This window comes from Anser cygnoides, chromosome 2 (genome assembly GCF_040182565.1).
Source record: "Anser cygnoides isolate HZ-2024a breed goose chromosome 2, Taihu_goose_T2T_genome, whole genome shotgun sequence".
Classification (NCBI taxonomy): Eukaryota; Metazoa; Chordata; class Aves; order Anseriformes; family Anatidae; genus Anser; species Anser cygnoides.
Window position 1 is genome coordinate 152,133,486 of NC_089874.1, and position 26,435 is coordinate 152,159,920.

The 26,435-nt window shown below is 37.1% G+C and overlaps 1 protein-coding gene across 1 annotated transcript in view; it reads right to left on the reverse strand.

Annotated features, from left to right (window-relative positions):
• Window positions 1-483: 483 nt before the first annotated feature.
• The window catches only part of WASHC5 (WASH complex subunit 5), a 28,183-nt gene continuing 2,231 nt past the window's right edge, over window positions 484-26,435 (reverse strand). The window contains exons 3-29 of the mRNA XM_048050586.2: window positions 24,949-25,094; window positions 23,463-23,547; window positions 23,091-23,191; window positions 22,014-22,206; window positions 19,725-19,877; window positions 17,090-17,203; window positions 15,796-15,967; window positions 15,061-15,188; window positions 14,254-14,383; window positions 13,006-13,118; window positions 12,389-12,555; window positions 11,711-11,786; window positions 10,875-10,985; window positions 10,617-10,757; window positions 9,069-9,149; window positions 8,308-8,409; window positions 7,479-7,658; window positions 6,646-6,770; window positions 6,155-6,317; window positions 5,337-5,439; window positions 5,171-5,250; window positions 4,030-4,133; window positions 2,992-3,121; window positions 2,801-2,897; window positions 2,254-2,407; window positions 1,901-1,988; window positions 484-900 (exon numbers count right to left, since the gene is read on the reverse strand). Of these exons, the coding sequence (XP_047906543.2) occupies window positions 844-900; window positions 1,901-1,988; window positions 2,254-2,407; window positions 2,801-2,897; window positions 2,992-3,121; window positions 4,030-4,133; window positions 5,171-5,250; window positions 5,337-5,439; window positions 6,155-6,317; window positions 6,646-6,770; window positions 7,479-7,658; window positions 8,308-8,409; window positions 9,069-9,149; window positions 10,617-10,757; window positions 10,875-10,985; window positions 11,711-11,786; window positions 12,389-12,555; window positions 13,006-13,118; window positions 14,254-14,383; window positions 15,061-15,188; window positions 15,796-15,967; window positions 17,090-17,203; window positions 19,725-19,877; window positions 22,014-22,206; window positions 23,091-23,191; window positions 23,463-23,547; window positions 24,949-25,094 (3,294 nt within the window). The 3' untranslated portion in view covers window positions 484-843. The remainder of the gene's footprint in view (window positions 901-1,900; window positions 1,989-2,253; window positions 2,408-2,800; window positions 2,898-2,991; window positions 3,122-4,029; window positions 4,134-5,170; window positions 5,251-5,336; window positions 5,440-6,154; window positions 6,318-6,645; window positions 6,771-7,478; window positions 7,659-8,307; window positions 8,410-9,068; window positions 9,150-10,616; window positions 10,758-10,874; window positions 10,986-11,710; window positions 11,787-12,388; window positions 12,556-13,005; window positions 13,119-14,253; window positions 14,384-15,060; window positions 15,189-15,795; window positions 15,968-17,089; window positions 17,204-19,724; window positions 19,878-22,013; window positions 22,207-23,090; window positions 23,192-23,462; window positions 23,548-24,948; window positions 25,095-26,435) is intronic.

Below are 26,435 nucleotides of genomic sequence, written 5' to 3' on the forward strand. Positions count from 1 at the left end.
TCTCCTCTGGACTTGCTTTCTTACATAAACTCCGCAAATAGGGAGCTCGTTTGCCATCTACCTGCTCCCTAGGCATTCCTGTCTGCATTAGTGTCAGAAACATCCTTCCGCTGTTGCATTTGAAGTGCTTCAGAAAGAAAAAAAAGAAACTCAGGACTGAGCCTGACAGTGACCAAGCTGTCCCCTGGTAGAGTAACACCTCCCCTTGGCTTTCCCACGGCAGCCCCCAGTGAGGAAGTTATGCAGGAAGTTACGCTGGGTGCAAAAGTTTCCACATCAGCACTGAAAGTTACATGAACGCAGGCCTTGCCTCTAACCTTAGTCATGCTACAGTTGCATGGAAAGAAAGTTTCGTGCCTTTAAATAGTACAGCACAAAACAGAAAATTATTTTTTGTAGCACAGAGGCAGACACCAAACATCTTTTCTCTTTTTCTCACTAACAGTCCTTTGAACACGAAAACCGACACTTTGAATTCAGGAGTCCTGGCAAAGAATCCGATACCTTTATTTCCAATTTCATTGCTCGTTTGTGATACAAAAAATCAAACTTCCACAAATAGTTATTCAGAACAAAAAACTAAATGATTTATACGTAAACAATTACATACAGCATTTATAATGTGCAGTACAAAATGTACACAGTTTGGATGAGATATGGTTTGCATTTCATGCCAAGATTTAAACAAGTGTTAATGATATAGACTTGTGCTGATGGTTATATTTTGTAGTGACAGTTGCAGGTATTGCCTCAAAGCATGGAAAAGATACAGCTCTGAAAAGCTTGGCCCATCCTCAGTTCCTTGTTTCAGGCTTAGGGAAGAGCCTTGGTCTTTCTCCATTTTCACAGAACAGTTCTGAACTCATCAAAAATGAAGCTAGGCACGTGTGCTTCAACGACCTAGAGTAAAGAGGAAGTCAGTCAGATGTTTTCTTCATTATTAATTTGTATGCTCTGTTCATCTATTAACACAGCATATCTAATTATCAACCAAGCATGCAATACTATTGACCTGAACAAGGCAGGAACATGGTGTCAGGCATCTGAAGCTAGCTCAGGGCTGTAAGAAGTTGTTGGGACCAGAGGTCCTGTGCAAGACTGGAAGAACACTGACACCCTCTCGGCTGTTTCTCCACATAGCACCAGGCTGAAGTGGAAGCTGGCACAAGTACCAGACACATCAGCTGAAAGACCAACGTGGGGATTTCCTGCTACACTGTGCCGAGGGCTGGGAACAAGGGTGAAGCTGGAAAAATCTCCTAGTCCTAAGTATTATCTAGGAAATATAAAAGAGCTTATTGATGAATCATCTTTTCTTAACTGAGGTACAGACTACAGCAAAAAGAATTATGACTTATTTTTAATACCATGTATAAATATTATCCTCTAAAGGAGTTAAGTCACATTTAATCCTAAAAGAAAGTCTCTCTACAAGCACAAATTTCCAGAACTTCCTTTGCATGTGAAGTACAGAAGCTGCCTAGGAAGCCCTGCTTCTTTGGAAAGAAGGGAAGGAAAGGAAATCAAGGACTGGAGATTTACACTTTCTAAATAGCATTTAAAATTTTCTAAAACAGCACTTATTATTTAGAAGACCTGATTACACTTCTTTATTTTGTGCTTTTTTTTGCATTTAAGAACATAACTGTAAGGAACAATGGGGGAAAATAATTTACAGTGAGTAGCGGTTAAAGAGTCTGAAAATAATCCCGACAGATTCAAGCTAGTATAGGAAAGTGTTGTATCACTGGCTTCCACAACAGTTAATGTCACATAAAGAAATGTCTCGTTATTTTAAATTCTCTTTCTTTTTACTGTCTTAAGATCTAGATATATATTTAAGTCCAGAGGGGCCAGCACTCCCAGTGCTGTCTACAGAAGACATGGAATTCTCTCTTACCTTTCTTGGCAATTTTGTGTAGCGAATGTAGTCTTCCAGGAACATGAGGGCAGCCACTACATCAGCAGGCATTTCTGGTATCTTCTGGCTAATATTAAGCAATCATGAAGACCACAGTCTTACTAGCTGGTCAGTTATTTGCATAACATTACATGAAAATCCCAGTCTTCAAAAAATGCTTATTCCCCTACGTACCGTGCGGTTCAATTACAAGGAGAGAAACATTTTAATCTTACATTTAAGTCAAATAATATTATTATGTCAAATATACTTTACTAAAAGAACACACTGGAAAAGCAGTAGTAAAAATACTGAAACCCTCTGCAGGTGAGTAGAAAGTGACATGTGGATACCTTGTGCACTGCTCCATCGTTGAACGAATAAACTGACCGATGAGAGTCAGAAATTGTTCTGTGTATCTTGAGTGAAACTGTTTCAACAAGGTAAGGAGTCCCAGCACTAGAGGCAGCCAGTCGATTTGATCAGCCGGCCGTTTGCACACCACTCCTGCAAAGGAAAAACAGAAAAAACCACAATGCATGTTTATAAAACCATGTATTTGTGGCAGGGACAAATGTATATTATATATTTTCATGAGGTTTTCTGCTGTGCCTCCCATTCTGCTTGTCCACAAGTAGAAAACAAAAAACAATGTAGCAGCTGTATTTCTTCCACAGCAAATGGCTTAATGATATTAACTATGGCATAGAATGGAATGAGAAAGGGAGAATTCTGGATTCTGTTTCCTACCCCATTTTATTTTGCTTTAATATTAGAACAAACCTGTCTGGACATGATGGACTAAAGTAAAAAAAAAAAAAAATTGAATGGCTTCTATGCAAATGATTTCACATAGATTTTCGTTAGATTTACACAAACAACAAGCAACTTACACAATACCTAAATTTTTGTTGTACTGAAGTTTTGGAAACTGTGAAATCAGGAATAGGAAGTTGACAGTGGGAAAATATGGCAGACGTTTTGTTGTGATGTAGATCTGAGGAGAGAAAAAAAAAGAGCACAGTTTTTCCACATCTGTGACAGAGAAAAAGCAACTATACTGCTTAAAAGCACTTAAACGTAAGCCTGACCTTATTTAAAGGATTGTGAATGCCAGCTGCTTCCAGATAAGCTGTGATTTCATACAGAAGAGTGTTGTCTTCTTTAGGGTAAGGCAACGATGGATTCTGATAATGTGCTTCTATATCAGCCAGTATTGCTCTAAAAGGGAAATAAATTATTTGCATTAAATACTTACTTGAACTATCCACAAATAAACCTAATGCAATGCCACATACCATATTAATATAAAAGCTTCATGCACACAAAACCTGTTAATGGTTACTATCAAGAGCAAACAACATTTTTTGAGATGTCTTCTTACAAAGATCATTTTTGCTTCAAAATCAGCACCACTTCCATTGTTCTTATTTCTCATCCAAATATGACCTCAAGTCTAGGTAACTGTTCACTAATACGTTCATACAATTACTAGCTGACTTGTTTACACTAGCAGAGTTATTCCACTGGCTTTGTGGTGTGGTCGGCATGCTGAAGGGACTAGACGCCATCCAGTCAATCCAGAAGGACCTTGACAGGCTCAAGAGATGGACCCAAGTGAACCTTGTGAAGTTCAACAACGCCAAGTGCAAGGTCCTGCATCTGGGTCGGGGCAATCTCAAGCCCAAATACAGACTGGGTGGGGAACAGATTGAGGGCAGCCCTGAGGAGAAGGACTTGGGGATGTCGGTGGATGAGAAATTCAATGTGAGCCAGCAATGTGCGCCTGCAGCCCAGAAAGCCAACCGTATCCAGGGCTGCATCAAAAGAAGCATGGCCAGCAGGTTGAGGGCGGTGATTCACCCCCTCTATACTGCTATCGTAAACTGGGTGATCTTTAAGGTCCCTTCCAACCCAAGCCATTCTATGATGATTCTACAATTCTATTCTATTTATTTTCAACCAGTTTTTGTTGGGTTCAAATTCAAATAACCATCAACAAGAACAAAAACCCAATCAGACTGCATATTTTGCCATAATACAGATTTTGCAGACTCTTTATCTGACAACAATCTGAATAACCACATCACAGTAACGCACGCAGCTCTTTAGCACATTTTACTTCTTACTTATTGAGATTTTCCAGTGCAGCAGCCAAATGCTTGGAGTCAAACCTGCAGGAATAATTTAACTCATTGGTAATCTGCCGTCTTAAAATCTGCATCTGACCAACCTATTTGTGCAAACAACAACAACAACAACAAAAAGTGGTGTTATATTGAATGCAATGGGGAAAGAAGAAAGACAAATTAACGAAAAACTTTGGAGTAAAAATAATTAATATTTACATAGATTACATAAAGTCCTCATTACAACTAACAGCCTTTGTAGGGCTGCCCAAAGTAGGGACATACACAGTGGAGCTACTCTCTCATTTCAGTAAGAGAGCACTGATTCAGACTGCCCAAAATCAGAACTGACAGACCCCAGCTGTGCAAAAGGGGAGGAACAGTCACAGCGCTCAAGATTTATACGCAGTTCATGACAGCAAATACAGGCAGTGTGAAGAGGGCACTGAAAAGGTACCAGAAACAAAAACCCAGTTACTTGCTTGTTTTTCACTGGGAAGTGAAGATGCTTTTCCCCACCTCTCCCTAGACCTTAGGGTCAGCAATGGCAGGGATTAAACAACAACAGGGGATCATGGAGAGGCTTATTGCTGTCAACTTTCTTCCCCTTCTTTGCCTGCCCTTTCCTCTTCTCTTCAATAGCATCAGCAAACATTCACAGTGTCTTGTAAAACGGCTACAAAGCATCGTTACAAATGCAAGGCAAACAGACGTGTTAATGGCACAGTTTGTTTAAATTTTCGGTGTGTCAGACTGCCTTCTGTGTGAAGGAGGCAAGCTCAGGACACGCTACTGCTCAAAACTTTAGCCTTAGGTACACAAGTGTTCACACGGCACTGTGAGGAGTGTCAGAGCTCCTGATATTGAGCACTGCCTCAGCCTTCCCAGATCAGAACTCTAATGGTGTACTCAGTTTTAGTGAATTATTGGATTTTACATATGGATTCCAGTGCTAACCACCTTGCGGAGTTTAAGCTGAGCGTATAATCGAAGCTCAGGAGCTCTCACAAATCCAGTCCTGCTTCATTTGTAATGTTATAGCATTCCATGTCAACATTACACAACCCTGTAACATAAGTAGACTAAAGTATATAACCAAAGTGCTTATAGCAGATTCTGTATATAAATAACATAAGCCTACCTTCATTATGGAGTCCAAATATGGTGTCCAGATCTTCTGAGTTTTTGCAATTGCTGCAGAATAAACCTTGTTTGAGTTCGCTGAGAAAAGAAGAAGGGTGAGGCATAAATAAATGCAAATGTGCTAAGACAACAGCTTTCTTCCATCTCAACCAGAAAGCACTTACCTATAATTCCTTTGAGAGGACTGACAGCATTCATAAGTGCTTTTAAGGTATCCTGTACTGTCCTGTCTCGTAATATATTTTTCTGAAACATGCTGAGGAAATTCTAAATAAAAGAAAGAGAAGTAAAATCCTCACACATGTATGCCATGCTTAATCTTGGTGGTACAACAGCCACATTTTCAACAGCAGTCTTTTGTTGGTAGAGAAGAAGCAAGGCAAGACTGTTTCCAGAGATTAAGAGTTGAGAAATATGTAGTTAAACTTTTTATTTTTCTGACTTACACTAATCAGTGCTAGGACAATTAGCAGATTCACCTCCTCAACACACATACCCACTGTAGCCAACAACGTATTCAATTCGCAAGGAAGAACTGTCTTCATCAATATTTGATTTTCTTTAAAATCTTTAACCAGAACAGATTTTTCAAAGAAAAAACAAACTTGCTTACACTCCTAGGTATTATGGAAAGGCATCATTGCATAGAATTGACACTTTATTCATATCAAAGTAGACACAAACAATCCAATTTTTCATTGATATCTAGACATAAAAAACAAAAGCTGACCTGAAGTTGTACACCTCTGAGAGGCATCGTCTAGCACATAACCTACACTGCCTAGCTCAATTCACTGAAGAGCAACAAACCCAATAATTATATCTGCAACTCAGATTTTACCTTTGAGTTTGAAAGCACATTTTTCAAATGCTTTTGATTTGAATTTGCCATTTCAAAAGTTAATTGGATTTTTATTTCACTAGAAAAGTTAACAAGCAGTAAAAGCAACATGAGCTTGAGAAACTGAAGTTCAAAAGTTACCTGCAGCTCCTTTACAATCATGAAACATAACAGCCTGTCTAAACCGTTGAGACCAAAGGTACCTAAAGTGTCTTGGATCTCTGAGAAGAGGCGACTATTGGTTACTTCCTGATGAGTTTTGATATCATACCAGGTGTTCATTTGGTCAATATAACACGTGATTCTAAGGAAAAATTAAACAAAGAAATAACATATTTCAGAATAAGCTGCAAATGGTTTTTGTGATAAGAGTAATAAGTCATCTTATTCTGGAAGACATTAGAAAGTCGCTCTGCAAGGGCTTATGCACAGTTTTGCTTTGTATACTAAAGTTGGAATTTTCTAAACTAATATTTAAAACATACAGGGCAGACTGGGTAAGTTCAGCTTTAGATGAAGATGACGATATGGCAGTCGAAGGAATGCTATTATATATTTCATTTACATATAGTGGTATTGGACCAATTCAATGCACGGAGCTAGTAATATGGCTTGTGATGTACAGTACTTACTTTGGGTCTGTGATCCTCAGGATTTCTCTACAAAGCCGACCAATAAAAGTTACAGACTCATCTACAGGTGTGAATTTTGGTATAGGAATATGAGTAGATTGGTACATGCTTTGCCAGTCTTGAATCTGAAAAATAAGTTTCAGTTTTTTGCAGTGTTAGCTTTGCACATCATAAATCTGCCCTACAAATTCTATTGATTTTGTTTAACTTAAAGGAGTAAAATGTAAAACAATACAGTAAATTATACAACGCAGAGTACTAAAAAAAAAACCGTAAAAAAGCAGAGAACAGGTCTTCTGATAAAGGGCAAGCAAAACCTAAGCGTGGAGGTTGAAAGAACTACCCCCACTCCTGCTCAGAATTCCATCTGTTCCTTTCTGCAGGAAAACTGTCTACCATTTTGTTTCCCAAATGTAAATGTATTCCTTCAACCACTTGGGAAATATCACAAAAAGAGCTGGTAACTACTGCAGTCTTCCTAAACCTGCACACAGATAGCTAAAGATAGATATAGAGAAGACTACTGGGATTCATTAGTTATTTTCTGTTTTCTTTGAGAAAGAGAGGAAGGATACTGCTCACTGGCAAGAGATATTAAAATATTTTGGTAGGGGTTCTTTGCTCTTATGTACAACCAATGTAGGGGGATGCTGAAATCATTCAGAAAAAGCTGGGGCCAGATGTTTTTCGTGGCAGATAACAGATTTACTTGAAGACACAACTCTGTGGAGCGTGCATGATTCATTACATATGTTCCATCACTCACAAGCTTGAATATCCCAATATAAAAGCATTTATCATCTTTTTTGTTCATTTTTGGTTTTGACCAGCACCTTTGTTCTTAAGAAGTTGTTGCACTCCTGTTCCACATTGTAGTTAATAATACGAGACACTTCCTCTTGCCAAATTTTTAAACCATATATGTTGACATAATCCTGGATATATTCAAACGATCGATGGAATCCATCCATTGTTGCTGCCATTTCTTTCAATTTGGGCATCAGTTCACTTGGCTACAGAGGGGAAAACAGAAAAAGAAAAACAGAACTGTGAGCAGGTAGAATACGAAGCAAACGTATAGGCTTCTAAATGCCTTTTTACACAACAATCTCTCCAGGATTTCACTATATTCCATCCAGAACTAAAAAACACTGGGAGATGCATTACAGGTTGTTTGATATCTTAAGTGATTCTTCTTATAAAATATTTTTTTCTAATAAAAAATTTTCTGTTTCTAATTTTTCTTCTAGGCTTCAATAATACTTTTGATTGATCTGGGAGAGAGGTTTAACAATCTGGACAGAAACAAAACAAGGAGTCATAATCCTTATTCTACTTTTTCTTTTTGTTTTTAACCTGGCTTGTATAGATATCACGTGTTGCCATGAATCATCACAAAGACAACTGTGAACTCACTATTCATAGGACACTTGGAACAGAATATAAATAGGTTTTTGAATTCTGTGCATTCTTACCAGTTCATAAACTCATTGCAACATCAAATAAGATTGAGAATAGCCTTTAAGAAGTTCAAAATGTATTTTACACAAAGGAAACCTGTACAGAAAATTAAGTATTATTTTCTAGAAAGTAGTACAATAAAAGTGGTGTCAGCAAAACTGAGATACATAAAATATCAAATCAAATCAAGCTGTTACAAACCTTGGCTCTAGGATTAAAGATGAGTCCCTTGTGAAGAGCTAGAGCTACCCGTTTTACTAGCTCCTTCCTTATTCCATCCTCTAGTAACTGTTTTGGGTCCACCTAAGTAGAAGAAACATTTTTTTCCTGAAAATTGGAAATGTATCAAAAACATGAAAGGATTTCAGGTTTACCAAGAATTAAGTTAAATACTTATTTTCTGACAGGAAAGCAGTGCTAACGCATCCACTCTCCCACCAGTTGCTTGTCCAGAAGATAAATATTTATATGCTTGTACTAGATAATAAATCATTCCTTTAAGTTGAATGGCAAAGGTCTGTTCCCATATTCAAGCTTTGTTAATGATCCATTAAGAATGTTGTACAATTATAAAAAGCCAGAATATATTAAGAAGTATATGTTGCTTCAAGAATGCTTGCTTCTGGAGTCCTGAAATAGGAATCTTAATGTAGGTAGAGCAGCCTTTGCCAATGGAAGAAACAGCTCTTCAGAAACTCTTGCAGTCATTTTTCTAATAGAAAAAAAAAACGTGTTAATTAAGGTTGAGGAACCTATGCACAATGAGAACTGTGCGTTCTTAACGACCTTAAATAACACTGTTCATACCTGGATGCCATATCAGGCATCCCTGCTTGAAAACTAGTATGCAAGCTCATTTTTTTCTTGTCTTTTTGTCTTCTAGGTCTTGCTTAATGTGCTGAAATATCTGTGCTAAAGCACTAATTGCCAACAAAATGACTACTGAAATAATGGAACGTTACCTTGATGATACCAACTAAAGTAGTTTTCATCATGAGGATACCTTCAGTGAAAATTGAAATTGCGTGGGTTAGCTTGGCAACCTTTAATAGAAAAAGAGGATACAATTAATTCAAGTGATTCTACAGATTCAGATAATCAAGCTAGAAAGACGAACATCTTCTCCAGTGGTAGCTTCCTGTTGCAGAATAATGCACTGATGCACTTTCAATTTTACATTTTGTTCTAAGCTTACTTATGTAGTACAATAACAATCTATCTTCTGATTAGATCGATATAGATATGCTACCAGCAGGAAAGAACAGTATTTCTCAGCAGCTTTACAAAGATGATGAGAGAAAAGACCTGGCTGGCTATCTCGCATGGCTACAAAACATCATGGACAAAACTGCACCTTGGTAGCTTTGAGCAGGCAAGGGGCACGGCTTGAAGTAGTTATTCTGCAACAAAGCCTGCTGCCAGCAATGAGACCACTTCACCCTTTCCACTGACAAAATACAGAAGCACCTTCACTAAGTATTAAATTATTAGGTAGGAATCCTTATGCTCAGAGTTCAGACAAGCCAGTCTTTTGCCTTTAAGACATTTACAATGGAGAATAGAAACAACATAGTTCAAACTTACAGCTCCACAGAAATCACAAGTGAGAAGTCCTTATGTATGGTGTTACCCTTCTCCTTCCTCAAAATTAAAGGAATGTTACTGAATACTGCCTCCTCCTCTACACTCCTGAATAAGCTATCTTTACAGAGAGTTTAAGAGGGAAGTCCAAGCCTAGCGTTCAGGTCTGAATCTCGGCTTCATTAGAGATCACAACCTGTTTGTTTAAAACTCATAACACTTTGGCAAAAACTGGTGAAAAAAGATGGCATCCTTACTGGTATTTGGGGAACTAAAGTATTTAGGGGAAAAAGTTTATTTGAGGGGAAAAAATTACTGGTCTACTCATTTTTTTTTGCTCCTCAATCTTCTATGAAATATAAAACCAAATTTTTTTTTATGTTTTTGCTCACTCTACCAGACTGGTAACAGTGCAGAAGTCAGAAAATTCACACAGACAGAAATTTCAACAAGCAATACCAGCTTCTTCATCTGATCAAATCAACATGTCCCCATCCTCTCTTCACATTTGAAGACAGTAAAAGGCTTAACCCTGCTGGTTTATTCAGTCTTTAATTTTCTCCTTCTCCTGGAACAAGCATTTCAAATATGACGGCTTCATTTCAGACTTGGGTTTTTAGTGTCACTCCCACCACCACCTAAATAAATCCAAGATCTCTAGACTCTTTTACAAATGTATTTAATTTTCCTCTCCTTTTCTATGAGATCAAAAGTTGGACTTTCACAAACAGAAGAGAAGTTACTCATCTATGTTCAGGAAACCTAAGGAATTCTCATTTTAACAGTAGGTAGTTTTAATTCTTGCTCAGTCAACCAACCCAACTTCACTGTTAAAGTGTTAACTCTGTGAAGATGTACCTATTTAAACTTAGGCTAAAGTTGGCTACCCTTATGACATGCTTTTTAAGAATTCCCTATTTTAACTGCACCTCGTATCGTGGTCCGAGCTGAGCATAATCTCGTAGCTTATCCTTATCAAGGCGAGTGGGCACTTCAATAATATCATGAGTCTGAAGCTTTATAATTTTGAGAAGAGAAGTAAACATGCTTTCTGGAATTATCTGTAGAACCTTTGTAAAAGAGAGACGAGACAAACAAAGTCAGTATGTTCTCCAAAAAAAAAAAAAAAAGTCAATTGAGGAAAGGTAATTACAGAATAAGACAATTATGTCTCTTCAAATGCCTACCTTTCTTACATAGGAAACCAACTCGCCAGAATAATACTGCGATACACTGAGAAGATCAGGACTGTTGGCTTGATTGATACGAAGAAGTGGCAAGTCAAGAGCAGAAGCAAGCTAGAAACAAAGTTAACATTTTAACTTCACCTCTGCTTTCCTAATATAAATTAAATGCCTAAATTTTCTTCCTCAGGCTCTTAAACTATACCTTGAAATAGTACATTCTTCCTAAACAGCAGTGTTACAACATCAGATTTGCCAATAAAAAAGTAATACATATATTTTTTGCTAAAATGTCAGAAAAGTTCAGCAGTCTATAATGCTACATTCCCTGCATTCATTTTCCCTAATCTTATCAGTTATGTGAGGTATTTTCCTTCTGTAATTTTACCCTTCCCTCCCCACGCTTTTTCCCATTCATGTTTCTACAGAAAATATTTTCATCTGATGCCACATCTTCATCGTGGCAGAAAAAGGGCACAGCCAACCTATCTTTTTTAATTCCTTCAGTCTCCTCTGATACATATGCAGAGAATTCACCCTTTGGATATGATGTCTCCAGCAAGTAACTATAATGAGTAGAGCCTGGATGACGAGACTGATCTGTCTAATGGTGGCAATGTTAACTGGTTGTATAGATATATAAAGATACATAACTGAATTTTATTTTCTTTAAAACTAACCTTGAGTTAATGTAATAATTTAATTCTAAAAAAGCTGGATATAGAAAATGTTGGTAAAAGAAAGATTTGAATCACTTGTGACTTCACAGCCTTAAGGCCTATTTAACGAATGCTCTGGTAAACAAGTGTTAAAGTCCCTTCATTTTCTTTCACACTTACCTTTAGAAAAGTAGCTCTGAGTTTAGTTACCATAGATGGACTGACTCTTATGCTTTCCTGCATAATAGATGTAAAGCTGGGGTAGGAAAGAGAGAAAACAGATCAGCTCTTTCCCCTAAAACTTATTTTCAGCTCTTAATTCATAGGTCACTAGCATGGGAGATGTGTGAAACTTTACTGAAGGAGAATTTTGGTCTGAAGAGCTACTGACTAGGAAAAACTCTACGATAAAGGGGGAGATGGGGCAAAAGAAGAAGGCATCAGTAACAGCCAAACTAACGGAGTAGCAGCTGAGCAAAATCACACCTTGGAAAAGAAGTTCTGTAACATTTTTGTCTGTTTTTGGTTGAAACAAGAACTCCAGTATCTTGGAGAACACTTAACTATACTAAAGGGTGGAGATAGAAACTTAACAAATTGTTTTAGTTGGAACAGGGTATAAACCAAAAAGTGACGGCATTACTTAGCCTGCAGCTAACAACTTGCCAAGGGTGGCTGTTAATTCTTATTCAAGTTGGTAAGAGCAAAATATACTCAACAACTCATAGAATACTTTCAGTTGGAAGTGACCTACAAAGGCTATCAAGTCCAACAGTGTTATAAAAAACATTTACTCATGTTATTTCCTAAAAGTTTCACTAATGATGACTTAGAAGAAAAAACCTCATGCTAAGATACCTGTCAATTAATTGCCAAGCATAAGAAAGATCACCAACTATCTGCATGGTGATCAAGACCTCTTCTTTAATGTTGATAGTTCGGATCATCTGATGAAGAAATCTGCGGGTGTCAGCCAGAAACTGGCAAACTTGCAGATTATTTTCCAGCTGGTGAAACTCTTGGACCTGTATTTAAAAACAAAAACAAACAAAAAAAATCCCCTTTTTGTCTACGCATCTTTAAAGACAACAACATTAATAAAATAAGTAAACTGATCTCTCTCTTCCAGGCTATGATACAGTAAGACACTTAACAAATCCTGGCCTACAGTTTTATTTTGCTTTCTAAATTACCCTCTCTAGCTTCAAGTGAATTTATTTTCAGTATTTTTAATAAAATAATAAGTAATGTTGACAGATAATGTTTAATATTGAATTAATTTCTCCAGAAAATCTTACTAATCAGCTGTAGGTGGCATGATTTTTCATGCAGTATTCCTTATTTTACAATTATTAGGTCTATAGGCAAGTCCTGACGACTGTATATGCAAGACTGCAAAAATCTATAGACTTAACCTATTGTTAAAATGAAGATTTGTCTTGTAATTCACTTATCTCAAAATTTCTTTGCCATACCTCCTCCAGTGCCTGTATGAGCTGCACAGTTTTTCTGCCTGCTGCAGTGGAATCATCGTAGTTGAGAGACATGATTTGCTTGGAGATTTCTCTGAACCAAGCCTGAAGATTTTCTATGTAAGAACAAGTAAAATTTAATCGAATCTTTGCAAGGGCAGTAAACAATAAAGACACCAGGAACTTGCTAGACAATAAGAAGAACAAAAACATTCAACACTATACATACAGGACATTATTTACAATGTTTTCATTTTACTTCTACAATTCTAGCCTTTCCAGACACAGACTTTTAAAGGAGCAGATGCTTAGGTAAGTGTCACACAGAACATTAAAAAACAATTATCAAAACAAATTGGCATAATAAAACCTATTCAAAGAAGATAAATCCCTTTAAATTATGAAATTGTGTTTTATAAATGGTTTTACAATGTCAATTATCTTGGCAGCAGCCATTTCTGTGTTTTAGCTAGAAGTTTGCTGACATCAAGATGATAGAGGGAAAGAATTCAGTAAGGTAAGTCTGCTTTTATATGGAAGAAAGTGATAAAATTGTCTTTATTCTAAATTTAGCTATTTTGGAACAATCACTAATACCGCCCTTACACTGACATTATGCAGTGTTTGATCAAATGAGACAGTGATCTAAAATTCTCATTCTTATACCAACTCAGGAAAAAAAAAAAAAGAAGAGGCTTCAAAAAACAGAGCAGGAAATTTGGAAATACAGATTCATGCTTTTAAGTCATTTCCTTGGAGAATGTCAAAGATTCAGTGCAGAAGAGAAGTAAAAGAAGCTTTAAAAAAAAACGCTGATACAACAAATGCAGGACACAACTACGAAAAGAATGAAAGGAGACCTTAAAGCAACCCCATATTTAACAGATATGGTTTTTCCCACTCCTTTGTACATAGAACACAATAACGTCAACTCCGTTACACATGGAAAAGTGCAATGGCATTTCGTTACCTTACCTAACATCTCTACACAAAGCAATAAGAAAAAATATTTAAAAATATGTCCATCTAAATATTAGGTATGTAAACACGGCTTACATATGGAACATATGCAGTAAACCTAAGTAAGTAAGTAAGACAGCATGTAAGAGATGTCTGTGTCAGCTGAAGGATATGATTTTTTTCATTAATATCAGTATTAGCCTCGTGTATTTTCTTTCAGTATTTGTTTAGAAGTAAAAAAGAAAATTACTTTTTTTTCCCCCCCCCATCAGTTTAGTTTTTAGTAATTACCATTTTTCTCTACTCTTGTAAGAGGTTTAACTCCTGAGAAGACATCAGCAAGTTCAGTCATCCTTTCAGATCCCTCTTTTTTATAGTTCTCCCATTTTGTTTGTTTTTCTGACAGCATCTGTTTGAACATCTGTTGAAAACAAAGCATTTGATAAATGAAACTGGCAAGAAGGCAAACTACAATAAATGAAATGAAATACTTATAACAGATGGAACTGACTTACAGGGAGTACTAAATAACTTCAAGACCTCACCAGAACATTAAATACAAAGTTTAAAGCATTGAGAAATACAGCCAGTGGGATGTACATATGGTGATAGAAATTAACTGAATTAAAAATATATATATGACAGATATTGTTGGCATTTAGTCAGTTATAGAATTATCCAGTAACTTTTTTAGCTTAGAGATGCTAGAAGACCGATCTAATTTTGAGTTACACTTTGCATAGTCATCTCAATCTATACACAGAAACTCAATCCAAAGGAGCATGGAACTGAAGTTAAGCATGCTTGTATGTATTTTACCAGATTAGAACCACAGAATTAATGGGGAGTGTTTTTACAGATGGCATAAATTTATATAGAGATGTAAGAGTTTTCCTAGCAGCTTATCCTCAACAGACACGGGCTTTCTTCTTTGTTTTAAAGAAAGCCTGGAAAGAGAAGTATGGGAGGATAAAAAGTTGTGCAGCATTCTCAACATATTTGAGTGTGCTTTATTATCGGGATATTCAGGCAAAATCAAGTCTTCAGCTCTGCTCTGCTGCTCAGGGGAAAACACTGAAGAAAGCAGCATCACGTTACCTCTTTCAAAATGAATTCAAATTGAGCTGTATCCAGAAGAAGCTGGAAAAGGATCTTCGGATTGTACCTCGAGTCTGTTAGAATTTGATCCTTTATCTGGCGGAGACGTTTATTATTTGGATCGCAAGCTGAAAATGGAAGGACAACATTTCTCCACTGCTACAGAATTTGGCCAAGCATTTAAATCTTTGTAGGTGCAACAGAAGATATCACGTACCAAGAAGTCCCAAAGACAACACAGGCATTCAACCAAGAGTATACCTAAGCAGGTAAGTTTACAGATCCAAACTCATGTCAGAGACATTATTCAACAGTTATCAGAATAAAACCTGTGTTCTCAAATAATTAATTACTAATATATTAAAAAGCTGGCTATTGCTTTCATTTTAGTGATACATACAATTCTCAGAATGATGCTTCAAATGATAAGGTACAAGATAACATTCCCGGACTTTTTCTGCAGAATATTATTCAACAGGATCATGACTTCTCAAAGGTTCTTTTTACACCTATACGTAGTTTGCAAGATTTAAGGAAATGCATGTGTGTACTTTTCAGCCAAAGATTTTAGGAGACTGTTAACAAAAGAAGAGCTCAACAAACTACTGAAAACAGTTAATGAAATTCTGCTGATTTCAACAGTAGCACACAGTGAACTTCTCTTAGGACCTAAGATGAAGCACGAGTAGAGCAGGATCGACAACTCTGGAATAGAAGTCTGGCACGAGGTCTTACTTGTGTCTGCAGTGTGAAGCATCAACCAGCGGATTGCTACATTGCAGTCTCGTAGGCAATTCAGCAGCTTGGGAATGTTGTCCAGCACCAGCTCTTCCCTTAGACAGCCCTCTTTGAGAAACTGCTGCACCTGAGTGTGCACCCGCTCAGTGACCGCAGCGTACCTGCTTGCCTTAGAATACACAATGCTTGTGTCAACATAATCCTTGCCTCAAAAGGAATGTGTCATGTAAAATGTGGCTGGGGCTTCTAAAAACTTAAAGGATATCAGATCAGGAAAGTGATATAAAAAAAATCACTGTCATTTCTAGTAGGCAACATCATAAACTGCAGCTACATAACAATGAATGCGAAGTATATTTCAGGATCTTTGCTCTACACAAGAATGTTTCAAAAATGCAGACTTGTGAACTTCAAATATATTCACTTACATACTCGCTAGAAATCATTCCTAAAAATGGTGATAATAAGAAAGAACAGAACAAAATCTACTTGAGAACGGGATATACTTGTTATGAATTAAGTGCTAGTTCTACTTAGCAAACTCTCCCTGAAGACTAACAAGAAATGTCTGCTCGCATTCCCTAAGTTTAGAAAACAATGTATAACATGGTTCTTCTAATCAGACACTTCTGTGTGTTCTTTTCTGAGCACTTGGTTCAAACTCTAAGGAGGCATTTAAACAATCATCAGTCCAGCAAAATCCCCCAATTATTGCCTGGTTTTACAAACAGGCCAGTATTATTCACTGTTTTTTAGGCATAGAAAAATAATTTCACATAAAAAACCAACAACTACATTGCATTATACAACATTAAGGTATCATTCTTTTAAAGCAGGTGTTTTTTTCCAGATTATTGTTTAGCTAATCTGGGAGGCACCATGTACAACTATTTGACTGAGTACCACATTATCAAAATGAACGTATAACTTCTAAAACATTTACCTATGGAAGACCAAACACCATAGTCAGCTTAAGGTATGCCATACTGAACAAGATGGTGTTGCGCACCAGCATCTGTTTTGTCAAGTTGTGACCCAGGAACTTTTAGGGAAAAGGGAATCTTCTAGCCTCTTTTTCCACAAGAGGAAGTAAAATAAGAAATGATAGGCATACAAGATTTTGAGACCCTGAAGTATTTTTAACTCAGTTTTTTTACAAAAGTTATATACTCAAAGTATTGTACTTGAATACAATTCAAACAATTGTACACAAGCGAATAAAAATATAGATATTTGAGATAGCCACACAGCCTGAAATCTTGCTAAAAATACTGAATGCTGTCTTACATACCTGCTCTTTGACATTTGAAATATCCAGCGTGTAGTTGAGGGCGGTTTTAGCAGCTTTGTAGGGCTCCCATGCTTCTGCCAGATTTACAGTGATTCCCATGTAAATACTAATAACCTAAGCAGAAAACAAGAAGCTGTGTTTACAATTTTATTAAGACGACACTTTTCATTTAGCAACACGAGTAGAGAGTTATATGTTGTAGATATCAATAGGAGATAACTAAACTTTTTTGGTATCTGTATTCTTTGCTCCAGAGTAGGAAGAAATGAAACGAAATACAGTTAATTAGTTAATTGAAGCTTAGTTCTGAAAACAAGCTGACAGTTTTTTCAGTCACTGTGTCTGATCCTTGGTCTCTATTCTGCCCTCCTGCCCATGAACTTATCACTTCCTTTTCATTTCCAAATTTCCATGTTCCTGTGCACAAGGCTGACAAAAGCAAGACTGACTAGGGAGTCAACTATGACAGAGAAAAAAAAAAACAAACACCTAAATGAATCCTCCTCTAAGAATGCCCAAAGTGCCAAACAGAAATCTAACGTCTTCCATCGCAAACACAAACAGAAGGAAGCTATGATTCCACACTCTGATCTTTAAGGAACAAAGAGAAACGGTTTTCAGACCCCAAGATCAAGTTTAAATGTGATTAAAAATACTGAATTGTGGTTGCCTTGCAAGTGTTTGTAAGATACATGATTAAAAATGGAAGTCTTGGGTGACTGACAGATGAAGGATACACAGAGCTTTGGCATTATCAGCTTCGTCACACTATTACTCCAACATCTGTCCATCCTGGAGTGATCACACCTAGGGGAACACTGTCAACCACTGACCTTTTTCTAAAGTGTCAATAAAGAAGCCAGAAGAGGCAAATAGGACATTGGTCTGCTGATAAGATCCTTCTAACACTGCTGAAATAAAGCTCATTGTTTTCTGCTGACAGTTCCTTAGAAGGTTACAGTTCCACTGCTAAGACTGATCTGAAATGCTTCTGTATGATGCAGCTAACTCGTCCATACCTGATCACAAGACAGGCGTTGTATCAAAGTAACAGTTTGTATAATGAAATCAAGTGAATAAAGATGCTGGCATACTCAAAAATTTGAGTTCTCATCCCTAATACAAGCTTACAGTTTTTCAGAAAAAAAAAAAAAAGAAAAAAACCTGACGAGTTGTAATGAGCTTATGTTAAAATAGGCAGCTATTGCAGTTTCTTCACTCCTTTCTTCACTGTTCCACTAATGGTACAGAGGAATAAAATTTGAAACCAATGTATATACATAAGTGAATTTCTGGTTTCTTTGTGAAGTCTGATTCCCTTTGATATAGACTACTTGAGGACTCTATTGTTACATGCCAGACTACTTCAGTAACATTTTTTTTTGCAGACTAAGGCTTCTAAATCTTAGCACTGAGATGCACAGAAGTGCCCTTTTGATCACTGCATCTTACCAGTCTATAGAAGCAAAGCCTGTCACTGTGCAATTCTAAGTTATTTGGACAATGGCATGGAATGTGTCCTCAAACAAGTTTTCAAACAACATGTGTGTGGGGAATTTGTTGGAGAGCATGCCTGCCATCCAGAGAGGCCTTGACAAGTCAGTAGAATTCACCAGCAGAAAACAGAGGAAGTTCAATAACGTTAAACACAAAGTCCAGTAGCTGGAGACAGAAACAAACCCTTGCAACAGCACAGTCTGGGAACTGACTGCCTGCTTAAGAATTCTGCAGAAAAGGACCTGTGTGTCCTGGTGGACAAACTGAACAGGAATCAGACACACAGCCTTATGACAACGAAGACTCATCATACACTAGACTATGCCAGCCAGACTGTGGCCAGTAGAATGAGGGAAGTGAATATTCCCTCTAGTCAGCCTTCACGAGGTCCCATTTAGAGTAATTTGTCTATGTTTGGGCTCCTCAGCACAAGACAGACATGGACAAACTGGAGTGAATCAAACGGAAGGCTACTAGGATGGGACCCACAATGGAAGGGAGCTGAGGGAGCTGGCTTTGCTTATGCTAGAGAGAAGGCGGCAAAGGGATCTGATGGCAGTCCTCCACTATCTAAAGGGAAGTTAGAGATACGACAGAGCCAGACTCATCTCAGAGGAGCAGAGGGAAAAGTCAAGAGGCAACGGTCATGAGCTGAGGGAAATTCCAGTTGGACAGATGGAAGAAATTCCTCACCATGAGTGATTAAACCTCGCCACAGGAGCCCTGAGGCTGTAGAATCTTAATTTTAGGGATGTTGAAAACTCTACTGGACAAGACCTGGAGCAACCTGATTTTACTCTGAAGCCAGCTCTGCTTTGAGAAGGTTGAACTAGAACATGCCTGTATGCACCTTCCAGCTGACATTTTTTTTGTGATTGACTTTACCTTGGTGGTATCAGAATGTAGTTGAGCTAAGCATTTACTGTGAAAATTCATATTTCCAAAGGATAGCTTTCCGTGCTTACCCAGAAGGTTTGACTCAGATTGCTCCATTCTGAACAAAGTAAAACTTCACCAAAAAAGAATAAGAACAGATTCTTTTAGAACATCTTTTTTCTGTAATTCATGCTGTAAAAATTACGTATATTATTTCTACAGTAAATCCAGAGAACAGCTTTAAAACAAAATTAACTTTTACCCAATTATCTGGAAAGTATTTGTCCACTATCTCTCTCATTTTTGCTTGCTGTGTGTGAAGAATAGAAGGGTCAAAGTACAGAATCACATAGAGCATGGCAGCCTGAGTAGCCAGGGCAGTGCTGCGGTGTTCTGGTAAAGGATAGGCAGAAACCTAGGAAAAGGGAAAAAAACAAAACAAAACAAGAATATAATACACAGCCACATAAACCACTTGCAAATATCATGAGGCACATTAAAAAGTAATACATGCATATTATATAGTAACATATATTATATATAATATATCCTAGAAGATATATATTATGTATTCTATCCTGTATATTATATATAGGCTACTATGAGATAAAGAGCATATGCACATAAGTGGGACACGTTTATACATGGAGTGTATTTACCAGATATATTTTACAGAATATAAAAGTTGACTGTGTAGATATCTTCTAATTTTAACAGGCTACCACAAGATATTACTGTGCTGTACATGGGTCAAAGGAGGGATGAACCAAAGAGCTTAAGATGATTTGAAAGGAGCAGAGCTGGAAAAAAGTATTACATAAGGACTGGGGATGCTGTAGTTCATCTCACATAGAAACAAGGATTAATTTAATAAAAGAGTAATTTAATAAAAGAGACAATTAGAATGAAGATAATTTAATTATTCACCAATTCTGTGTATCAGCGAGACCAAAAAGATTCAAATTATCAACTGAAATTTCATTTTAAAAGTACCTAGGATGATATATTAAAAGACCTCCATACTAATACAAGAGTTGGCATTAAAATCATATTAAATAAGACATAATAATTTGTCCTTAGGAAAACTGTTCCCTGCTTTTATTTAGTAACATCCTAATTTTATTTAATTTTGTCTAGTTACTTTATAAGGTTCTGATTTTTCTTACTAGTCAAAAATCTTGAGACTTCTGCCTATTGCCACTGAAAATAGGCTGCAAGTATCAAAGGAGGTAACAATACAGACATAACGTACTTCAGTAAAACAAGCTCCATTCACTTTGGGTTGAACTGAAGTTTTCTACCCGAATTTAACTTTCTGAACTACGTTGGAAAAAGTGCATTAATTATAACCATGCTTTATAATGACTATGTAATTATAATGCTTTGTATAGTAACATTACTGTTTTTCAGTAAACATTATTAACTGCAAGTACTATAAAAATAGAAATCAGAAATGTTTATTGCAAAGGCAGTAAGTCAATAATATTATATAAATAAGAGAGCAAGTAATTTTGATATAAAGTATCAGTTCTAAGTAAGGTTTCCAAATTAAGAAGTACTTTACAAGAGTACAATCTCACTAACACTTCCTGGTTTCTTACTAGAGACATAAATATGTCATAAAATGGGCTTTCTTTGCAGCTTGCTAAATGCGCTTATTTGTTTCATGAACTTTCCAACGTTTAAAAAAATTCTGCAGTACAGTACCTGATGAGGCTTTTTTCCCCTTTGAATGTCAGTATGTCTGTCCACAGTCTGAAAGCACTTTCAGTAAGGTCCCTACTTTTATATTGCTACTCCTACCTACAGATTTAAGCCTTTGCTTGTTTCTTCTATCTTTCAATAACCTTCAAACACAGTTTTTCTGGCATCTACGTACTGTTTCAGTCATCCAGGATTCACTAAACGTGTGCCAAAAATTACAGAAAAAAAGATTGTTCGTGCTACAGACCAAACTCTGCTCAAAAGCAAATGTTTTGTTAAAGCTCTCTCAAAGGAGTCATGTTAGAGGAGACTGAGACATTGTTCATACTTTGCTTCTTTCGTTTTGTTTTTCCCTTTATTAATTCAATTATCATAGTTAAGAACTGTGACATTAGGGTTTCTTTTTAATCAAGCTATCTACTAAGGGATGATAAATCTCTTTGTAGTAACTAAATAAAATAAGAGCAATCTCTGAGGGGATTAGTTATTAAGAGTGACAAATCATTTAAGATTTAAAGACATTAAAGAAAATGGGTGAGTTTTTTGTTTGCTTGTTTTTTACTGTGAGGTTAGTCACACATTGGAATGGATTGCCCAGGGAGGTTCTGCCTTCTCTACCCTCTGGAGATATTCAAAGCCCAACTGGATGTTGTCCTGGGCAATCTGCTCAAGCCGACCCTGCTTGAGCCAGGAGCTCAGACTACATGACTGCAAAAAGTCTTTTCCAACCTCCACAATTTGGTGATTACATGATTTATTTTCTTCTGTGCTTCATTGTTGAGTAGCTTACCTGAGAAATCATCTGCTAGTCTATTGTAGATGCCTCTTTTATTTCACAGTAACTTACCTGATTATAAATGTCGTCTGACCGCAGGCGGCCAATAACCATGCTGATGAATGTTTCGCTTATGGGTACCCTGCTGAAGTAGCTCTCAGGGTAGTTTGGAGGTCTTTTAGCTCCAGGTTGGCTCGAGTACCCAGTGCTTCGAAGCAATTTACAGATATCATCTAAATTGGAATCAGCAGAGGATCGGGCTGCACTGTTTTACAAAAGGAAGGAACAAAAATTGAGCTCTATGACCTAGTTATTTCCTCCTTTCCCTTCCCTTGTAACCATGACCTTCCTCCAAGAAAACAAATCAGATATTAAGGTCTGGAAGATTTTTGGCTGTTTACCCCATGCATACAGTTTTCACCATTATAGGAGGACACTGATACACATCCATACTGAAATCCCGGATAAACATACACAGCCCAAACAGAAAAATGAACTTTATACAGTGACAGAAAAAGCAGCTTTGTATTCAGGGGAATAGTTTTTTTCTGTTTCTTTGTTTCTTCCACCTGCCTTTTATAATTCTGCTTGTTGCTTCATTTTTGCATTCAACAGTCAAAGCAGCACAGGCAAAGGATACCCCCTTTTAGTTAAATTATGTGTGAAAGGATTTGCACTTATACTCTTTGAGACCCTTCCTGTCATACAATGATGCTGTCAGTCTACCTGCGAAATCCCATTACTGATTCCACTTACCCAGCACTGTAACAAGAAGCCTGACTTGCAACACATTTGCAATTTAGATACTCAGGACTTTTCACCAAGATTTGCTCACATACCTATGGTACCTTCACAGCTCACACCTGCAATGCTAAAGCTTTAGCTGAAAGCTTATTTGTCAGTGGACTTCAACTCTCTGTTGTGATAGCATGAAAAATCTGTTGCCGCAGTTTTACAGCCAGACCTGCAAAAACAGCTAATGCAAAGAGCTCTATTGATATTTATAGAGCTCTGCAAAATTATCAGTCTATCCGTACAGTCAAATAGGTGCTGATATTTCCATTATCTTAATTCAATAACCCAGTGAATTGAGTATATCTTGTTACATTTTTTCAGCCTTGAGAGCTTCTGAATACCAATATACCTTACCTGTATCTGTAGTAGGAAACCAACATTCTTTCTCTGACTTCTCCTTCAATTTTTTGGTCAATGACCAGTAGCATGACTCCATATAGATAGAGTGCTTCACACTGTTGGGAAAGAGAAAGAACAAAGCGAAGAAATTGCATCAACACAATTTTGTAGTAACATTAAAAGACAAACAAGTGCTGATAAGCTAACAGAACGGCAACTATGTAGTCAACACATTGTCAAAAATGGCAGGCTGAAGATTTTTGGTCTCTGTCTTCCTCAAAATAAGCCATAGCATTACTGTGTATTTGGTGAATTTTCATTTTTGTCTAGCGTGGCACAGAACTGCTTGGTACCTTGTTTTATATTACAGAATTATTGAATACTTACTAAAAGTTGTTTTCCATCTTCATTAAGGAGGACGGTTTCTAATGTTTGCTGAATGTAAATTCCTTCATTGAGGTCATCTAAATATCTAGGAATCACAACAAAGAGAGTTGGTCATCGACTGCTTTGCTCTCAAATTATGTTTCTTCAGAACTCAATTGACCAAAATCATTTGAAAGTCAAGAGAGGCGTCAGAACATCTTCCTAGTACAAGCAGCATCAGGTTTTTCAGACAAAGAGGAAGAGATGCTCTAGTTTGAAATGAGAGGCTGGAACTCCTAGCTAGAGCCAACCAGCTAGCAAAATCCTCCTTCCATTTCCAGGTGGTGTGCATGAACTACGCTGGAGGATACTCTGTACCTTACATCTGACATCCTCTTAACCTTCAAATGGGTGGATAACAGCCTGAGAACAAAAAACTGAGAAAGAAAAGCTCCTCCCCCACTCCAAAACCTAGTAAAACTGTCACATTTTCAAGTTAGCCCCCAAACATCTCCTGGAAATAGGTTGAATTTATCTCAGCTGCAATATGGAAGGTGGAGCTAGGAACAGAGGATGTTCTTGTGGATTAACAGAATTTCTTCTTATTTAAGGACTTTCCAGTAACACTACATACTACGATAAATCTTTTCAGATAAAACCAGCAACAAAAATAACTTATGCTTAAGATTCTCAGGAACTTTTTCACAAAAATTTAGTTTGACAACATGGAGTCTCATTTTATTCAAAAATCTTCATGGCAATATCGATGATAAAGGAGAAAAAATATCTCTAACAGGTTGAATGTTTTCAAGTCATGTATTAAGCTGGTAAGGAACAGTAGGAATAAATTGGTAAGACCACACCTTGAATATTGTGTTCCGTTTTGGGTCCTTCAAAAGGATACCGAGTTGCTCACGTGTGTGCAGAGAAGAGCAATGAAGGTACCAGAAAACAAGAGTTATGAGGAGCAGCTGAGAAAACTGGAGTTGTTTAGTCTGGAGAAAAGGAGGCTGAGGGGAGACCTCATCAATCTCTATAACTAGTTGCAGCAAGGAGGGTGTCAGTCTTTTATCTAGTGACAAGTTACAGGATGCAAGGAAACAAACTCAAGTTGTGCCAGGGGAGGGTTAGATTAGATATGAGGGAGAATTTCTTCATGAAGAGGGTGGTCAAGCATTGGAACAGGCTGCCCAGGGAAAGTGGTGGTGTCCCCATCCCTAAGGTATTTAAGAAACCTGTGGATGTGGCACTAAGGGATATGGCTTAGTGATGGGATGCAGTAAGTAATGATGATGGTTTAACTTGTAGATCCTGAAGGTCTTTTCCAATCTAGATGCTTCTACACTTCTAAACATTAGTGCTTACTCCAGTAATCCAGGTTCCCAAATGCACATGAATACATTTAAACAGCAAGCACACGGGGTCTCTGAAGAAAAAGCTTCTCATCATTAAGACTCAACAGCACTCTAGTCAGAAACTCTACATGTATATATATAATATACTGTACCTGTTCAAATCTACAATGTATTTATGTACACTCTGAAAAGCTAGATAAAATCTTGTCAAAATTTCTATGTTGTTTTCACGAAATTCTTCATCTAGGTCCAGTAACTCAGGTTTGGCTTCCAGTTTGCCTTCACATGCCTCAGGCCCCTAAGAGAAGACATTCACGTTTAGAGACTGCATTTGACCGTGTCCACAACACTTTTCAGTAGATTACACAACACACAACCACCAGTGTGCATGTAACAACAAATTAACATTTCTCACTAAAACAAGAACCTGTAATTTTCCAAGCTACTTTATGACTGAACATCTACGAAGATTAACTTTATGCTTTCTTACACTTTGATTTTGAACATAATTTCTCCTTTGCAACCAATAGAAAAGAACAGCTAACACTTTGGATAAAACTTCGATGCATCCAAAGCTGCTGTGTGCTTCACAGTGGGCTTTCTGTAGTACTATCCACCTCCCTGCTGGAATTTCTTCCTTTACACATTTGATCTGATTGATATCTCAGCTAGAACACATAAGATTGAGGCCTCACAAACAGTTGTGAGCTTAGTACTTTCTCATGCATTTAAACTGCTTGAAAGCATGAGACTTATCTGAGAGTTTTTACAGACTCTGGATCTAGCTCAGCACCAGTACCCCAAATTAACGCAGAAACTATGTCACTAAGAACCGTGTGTAAAAAAGGGTAGGGACGACAAGCCTGACTTTCTGAAAGCAAGGCTGCAACCTTTTCTTTCTAAGCATTTAGTATGGTAAATATTTCTTAAAACCTCTGTTTGGTCTTATCACTAACATCTAATTGAAAATATCACTTATGCTTAATTGAAAATATTAATATTTAATTGAAAATGTTGTTAATATTCCACAGACCGCTTACCATGGCACAAGACCATGACTTCAAAGGATTCAATAAACATGATTTAAAAAAAAAAAAAACTTAAAATAGAGTTAAAATAAAATATCAAGCCTAATATCTGGTTGGTAATTGCTGTGTAGTTTTAAAAATGGTCTTGTGTTTCACTTTTTCAAATTGCTACATAAAATAAAGGATAAAAGTAGGTCCCAAACTGCCTATGGATTTTTTCAAAATTTCAAATCTTTTCTCATTAACTAATTTTAAGAATCATGTATACGGGAATGAAGTGTTAGCAGTGATATAATCTCTGCTTTGTATGTCTTTTACTGATTTTGGTGCAGTCACTCTGGAAAGTAGCAGCACTGCTTTGCTTCCTTAACGTTAAAATCCTTCCAGTTTCCAGGATAACTGTATTTCTCTCCAATTACACCTATCCACTTTAAAATTTTCAAGTAATTTGCGTAAAAACAAAAAAAACAAACAAACAACAAAAAAACGAGACTTCTAGAGAGACTTGAAACACTTAATTCTAAAGGTATCTGGGAAATCACCTGTGCTTAGGGTTTTCAGTGCCTGAGGCTCCGAGCCAGTACTCAAAGCTGACAGCTCTTACCTCTCCA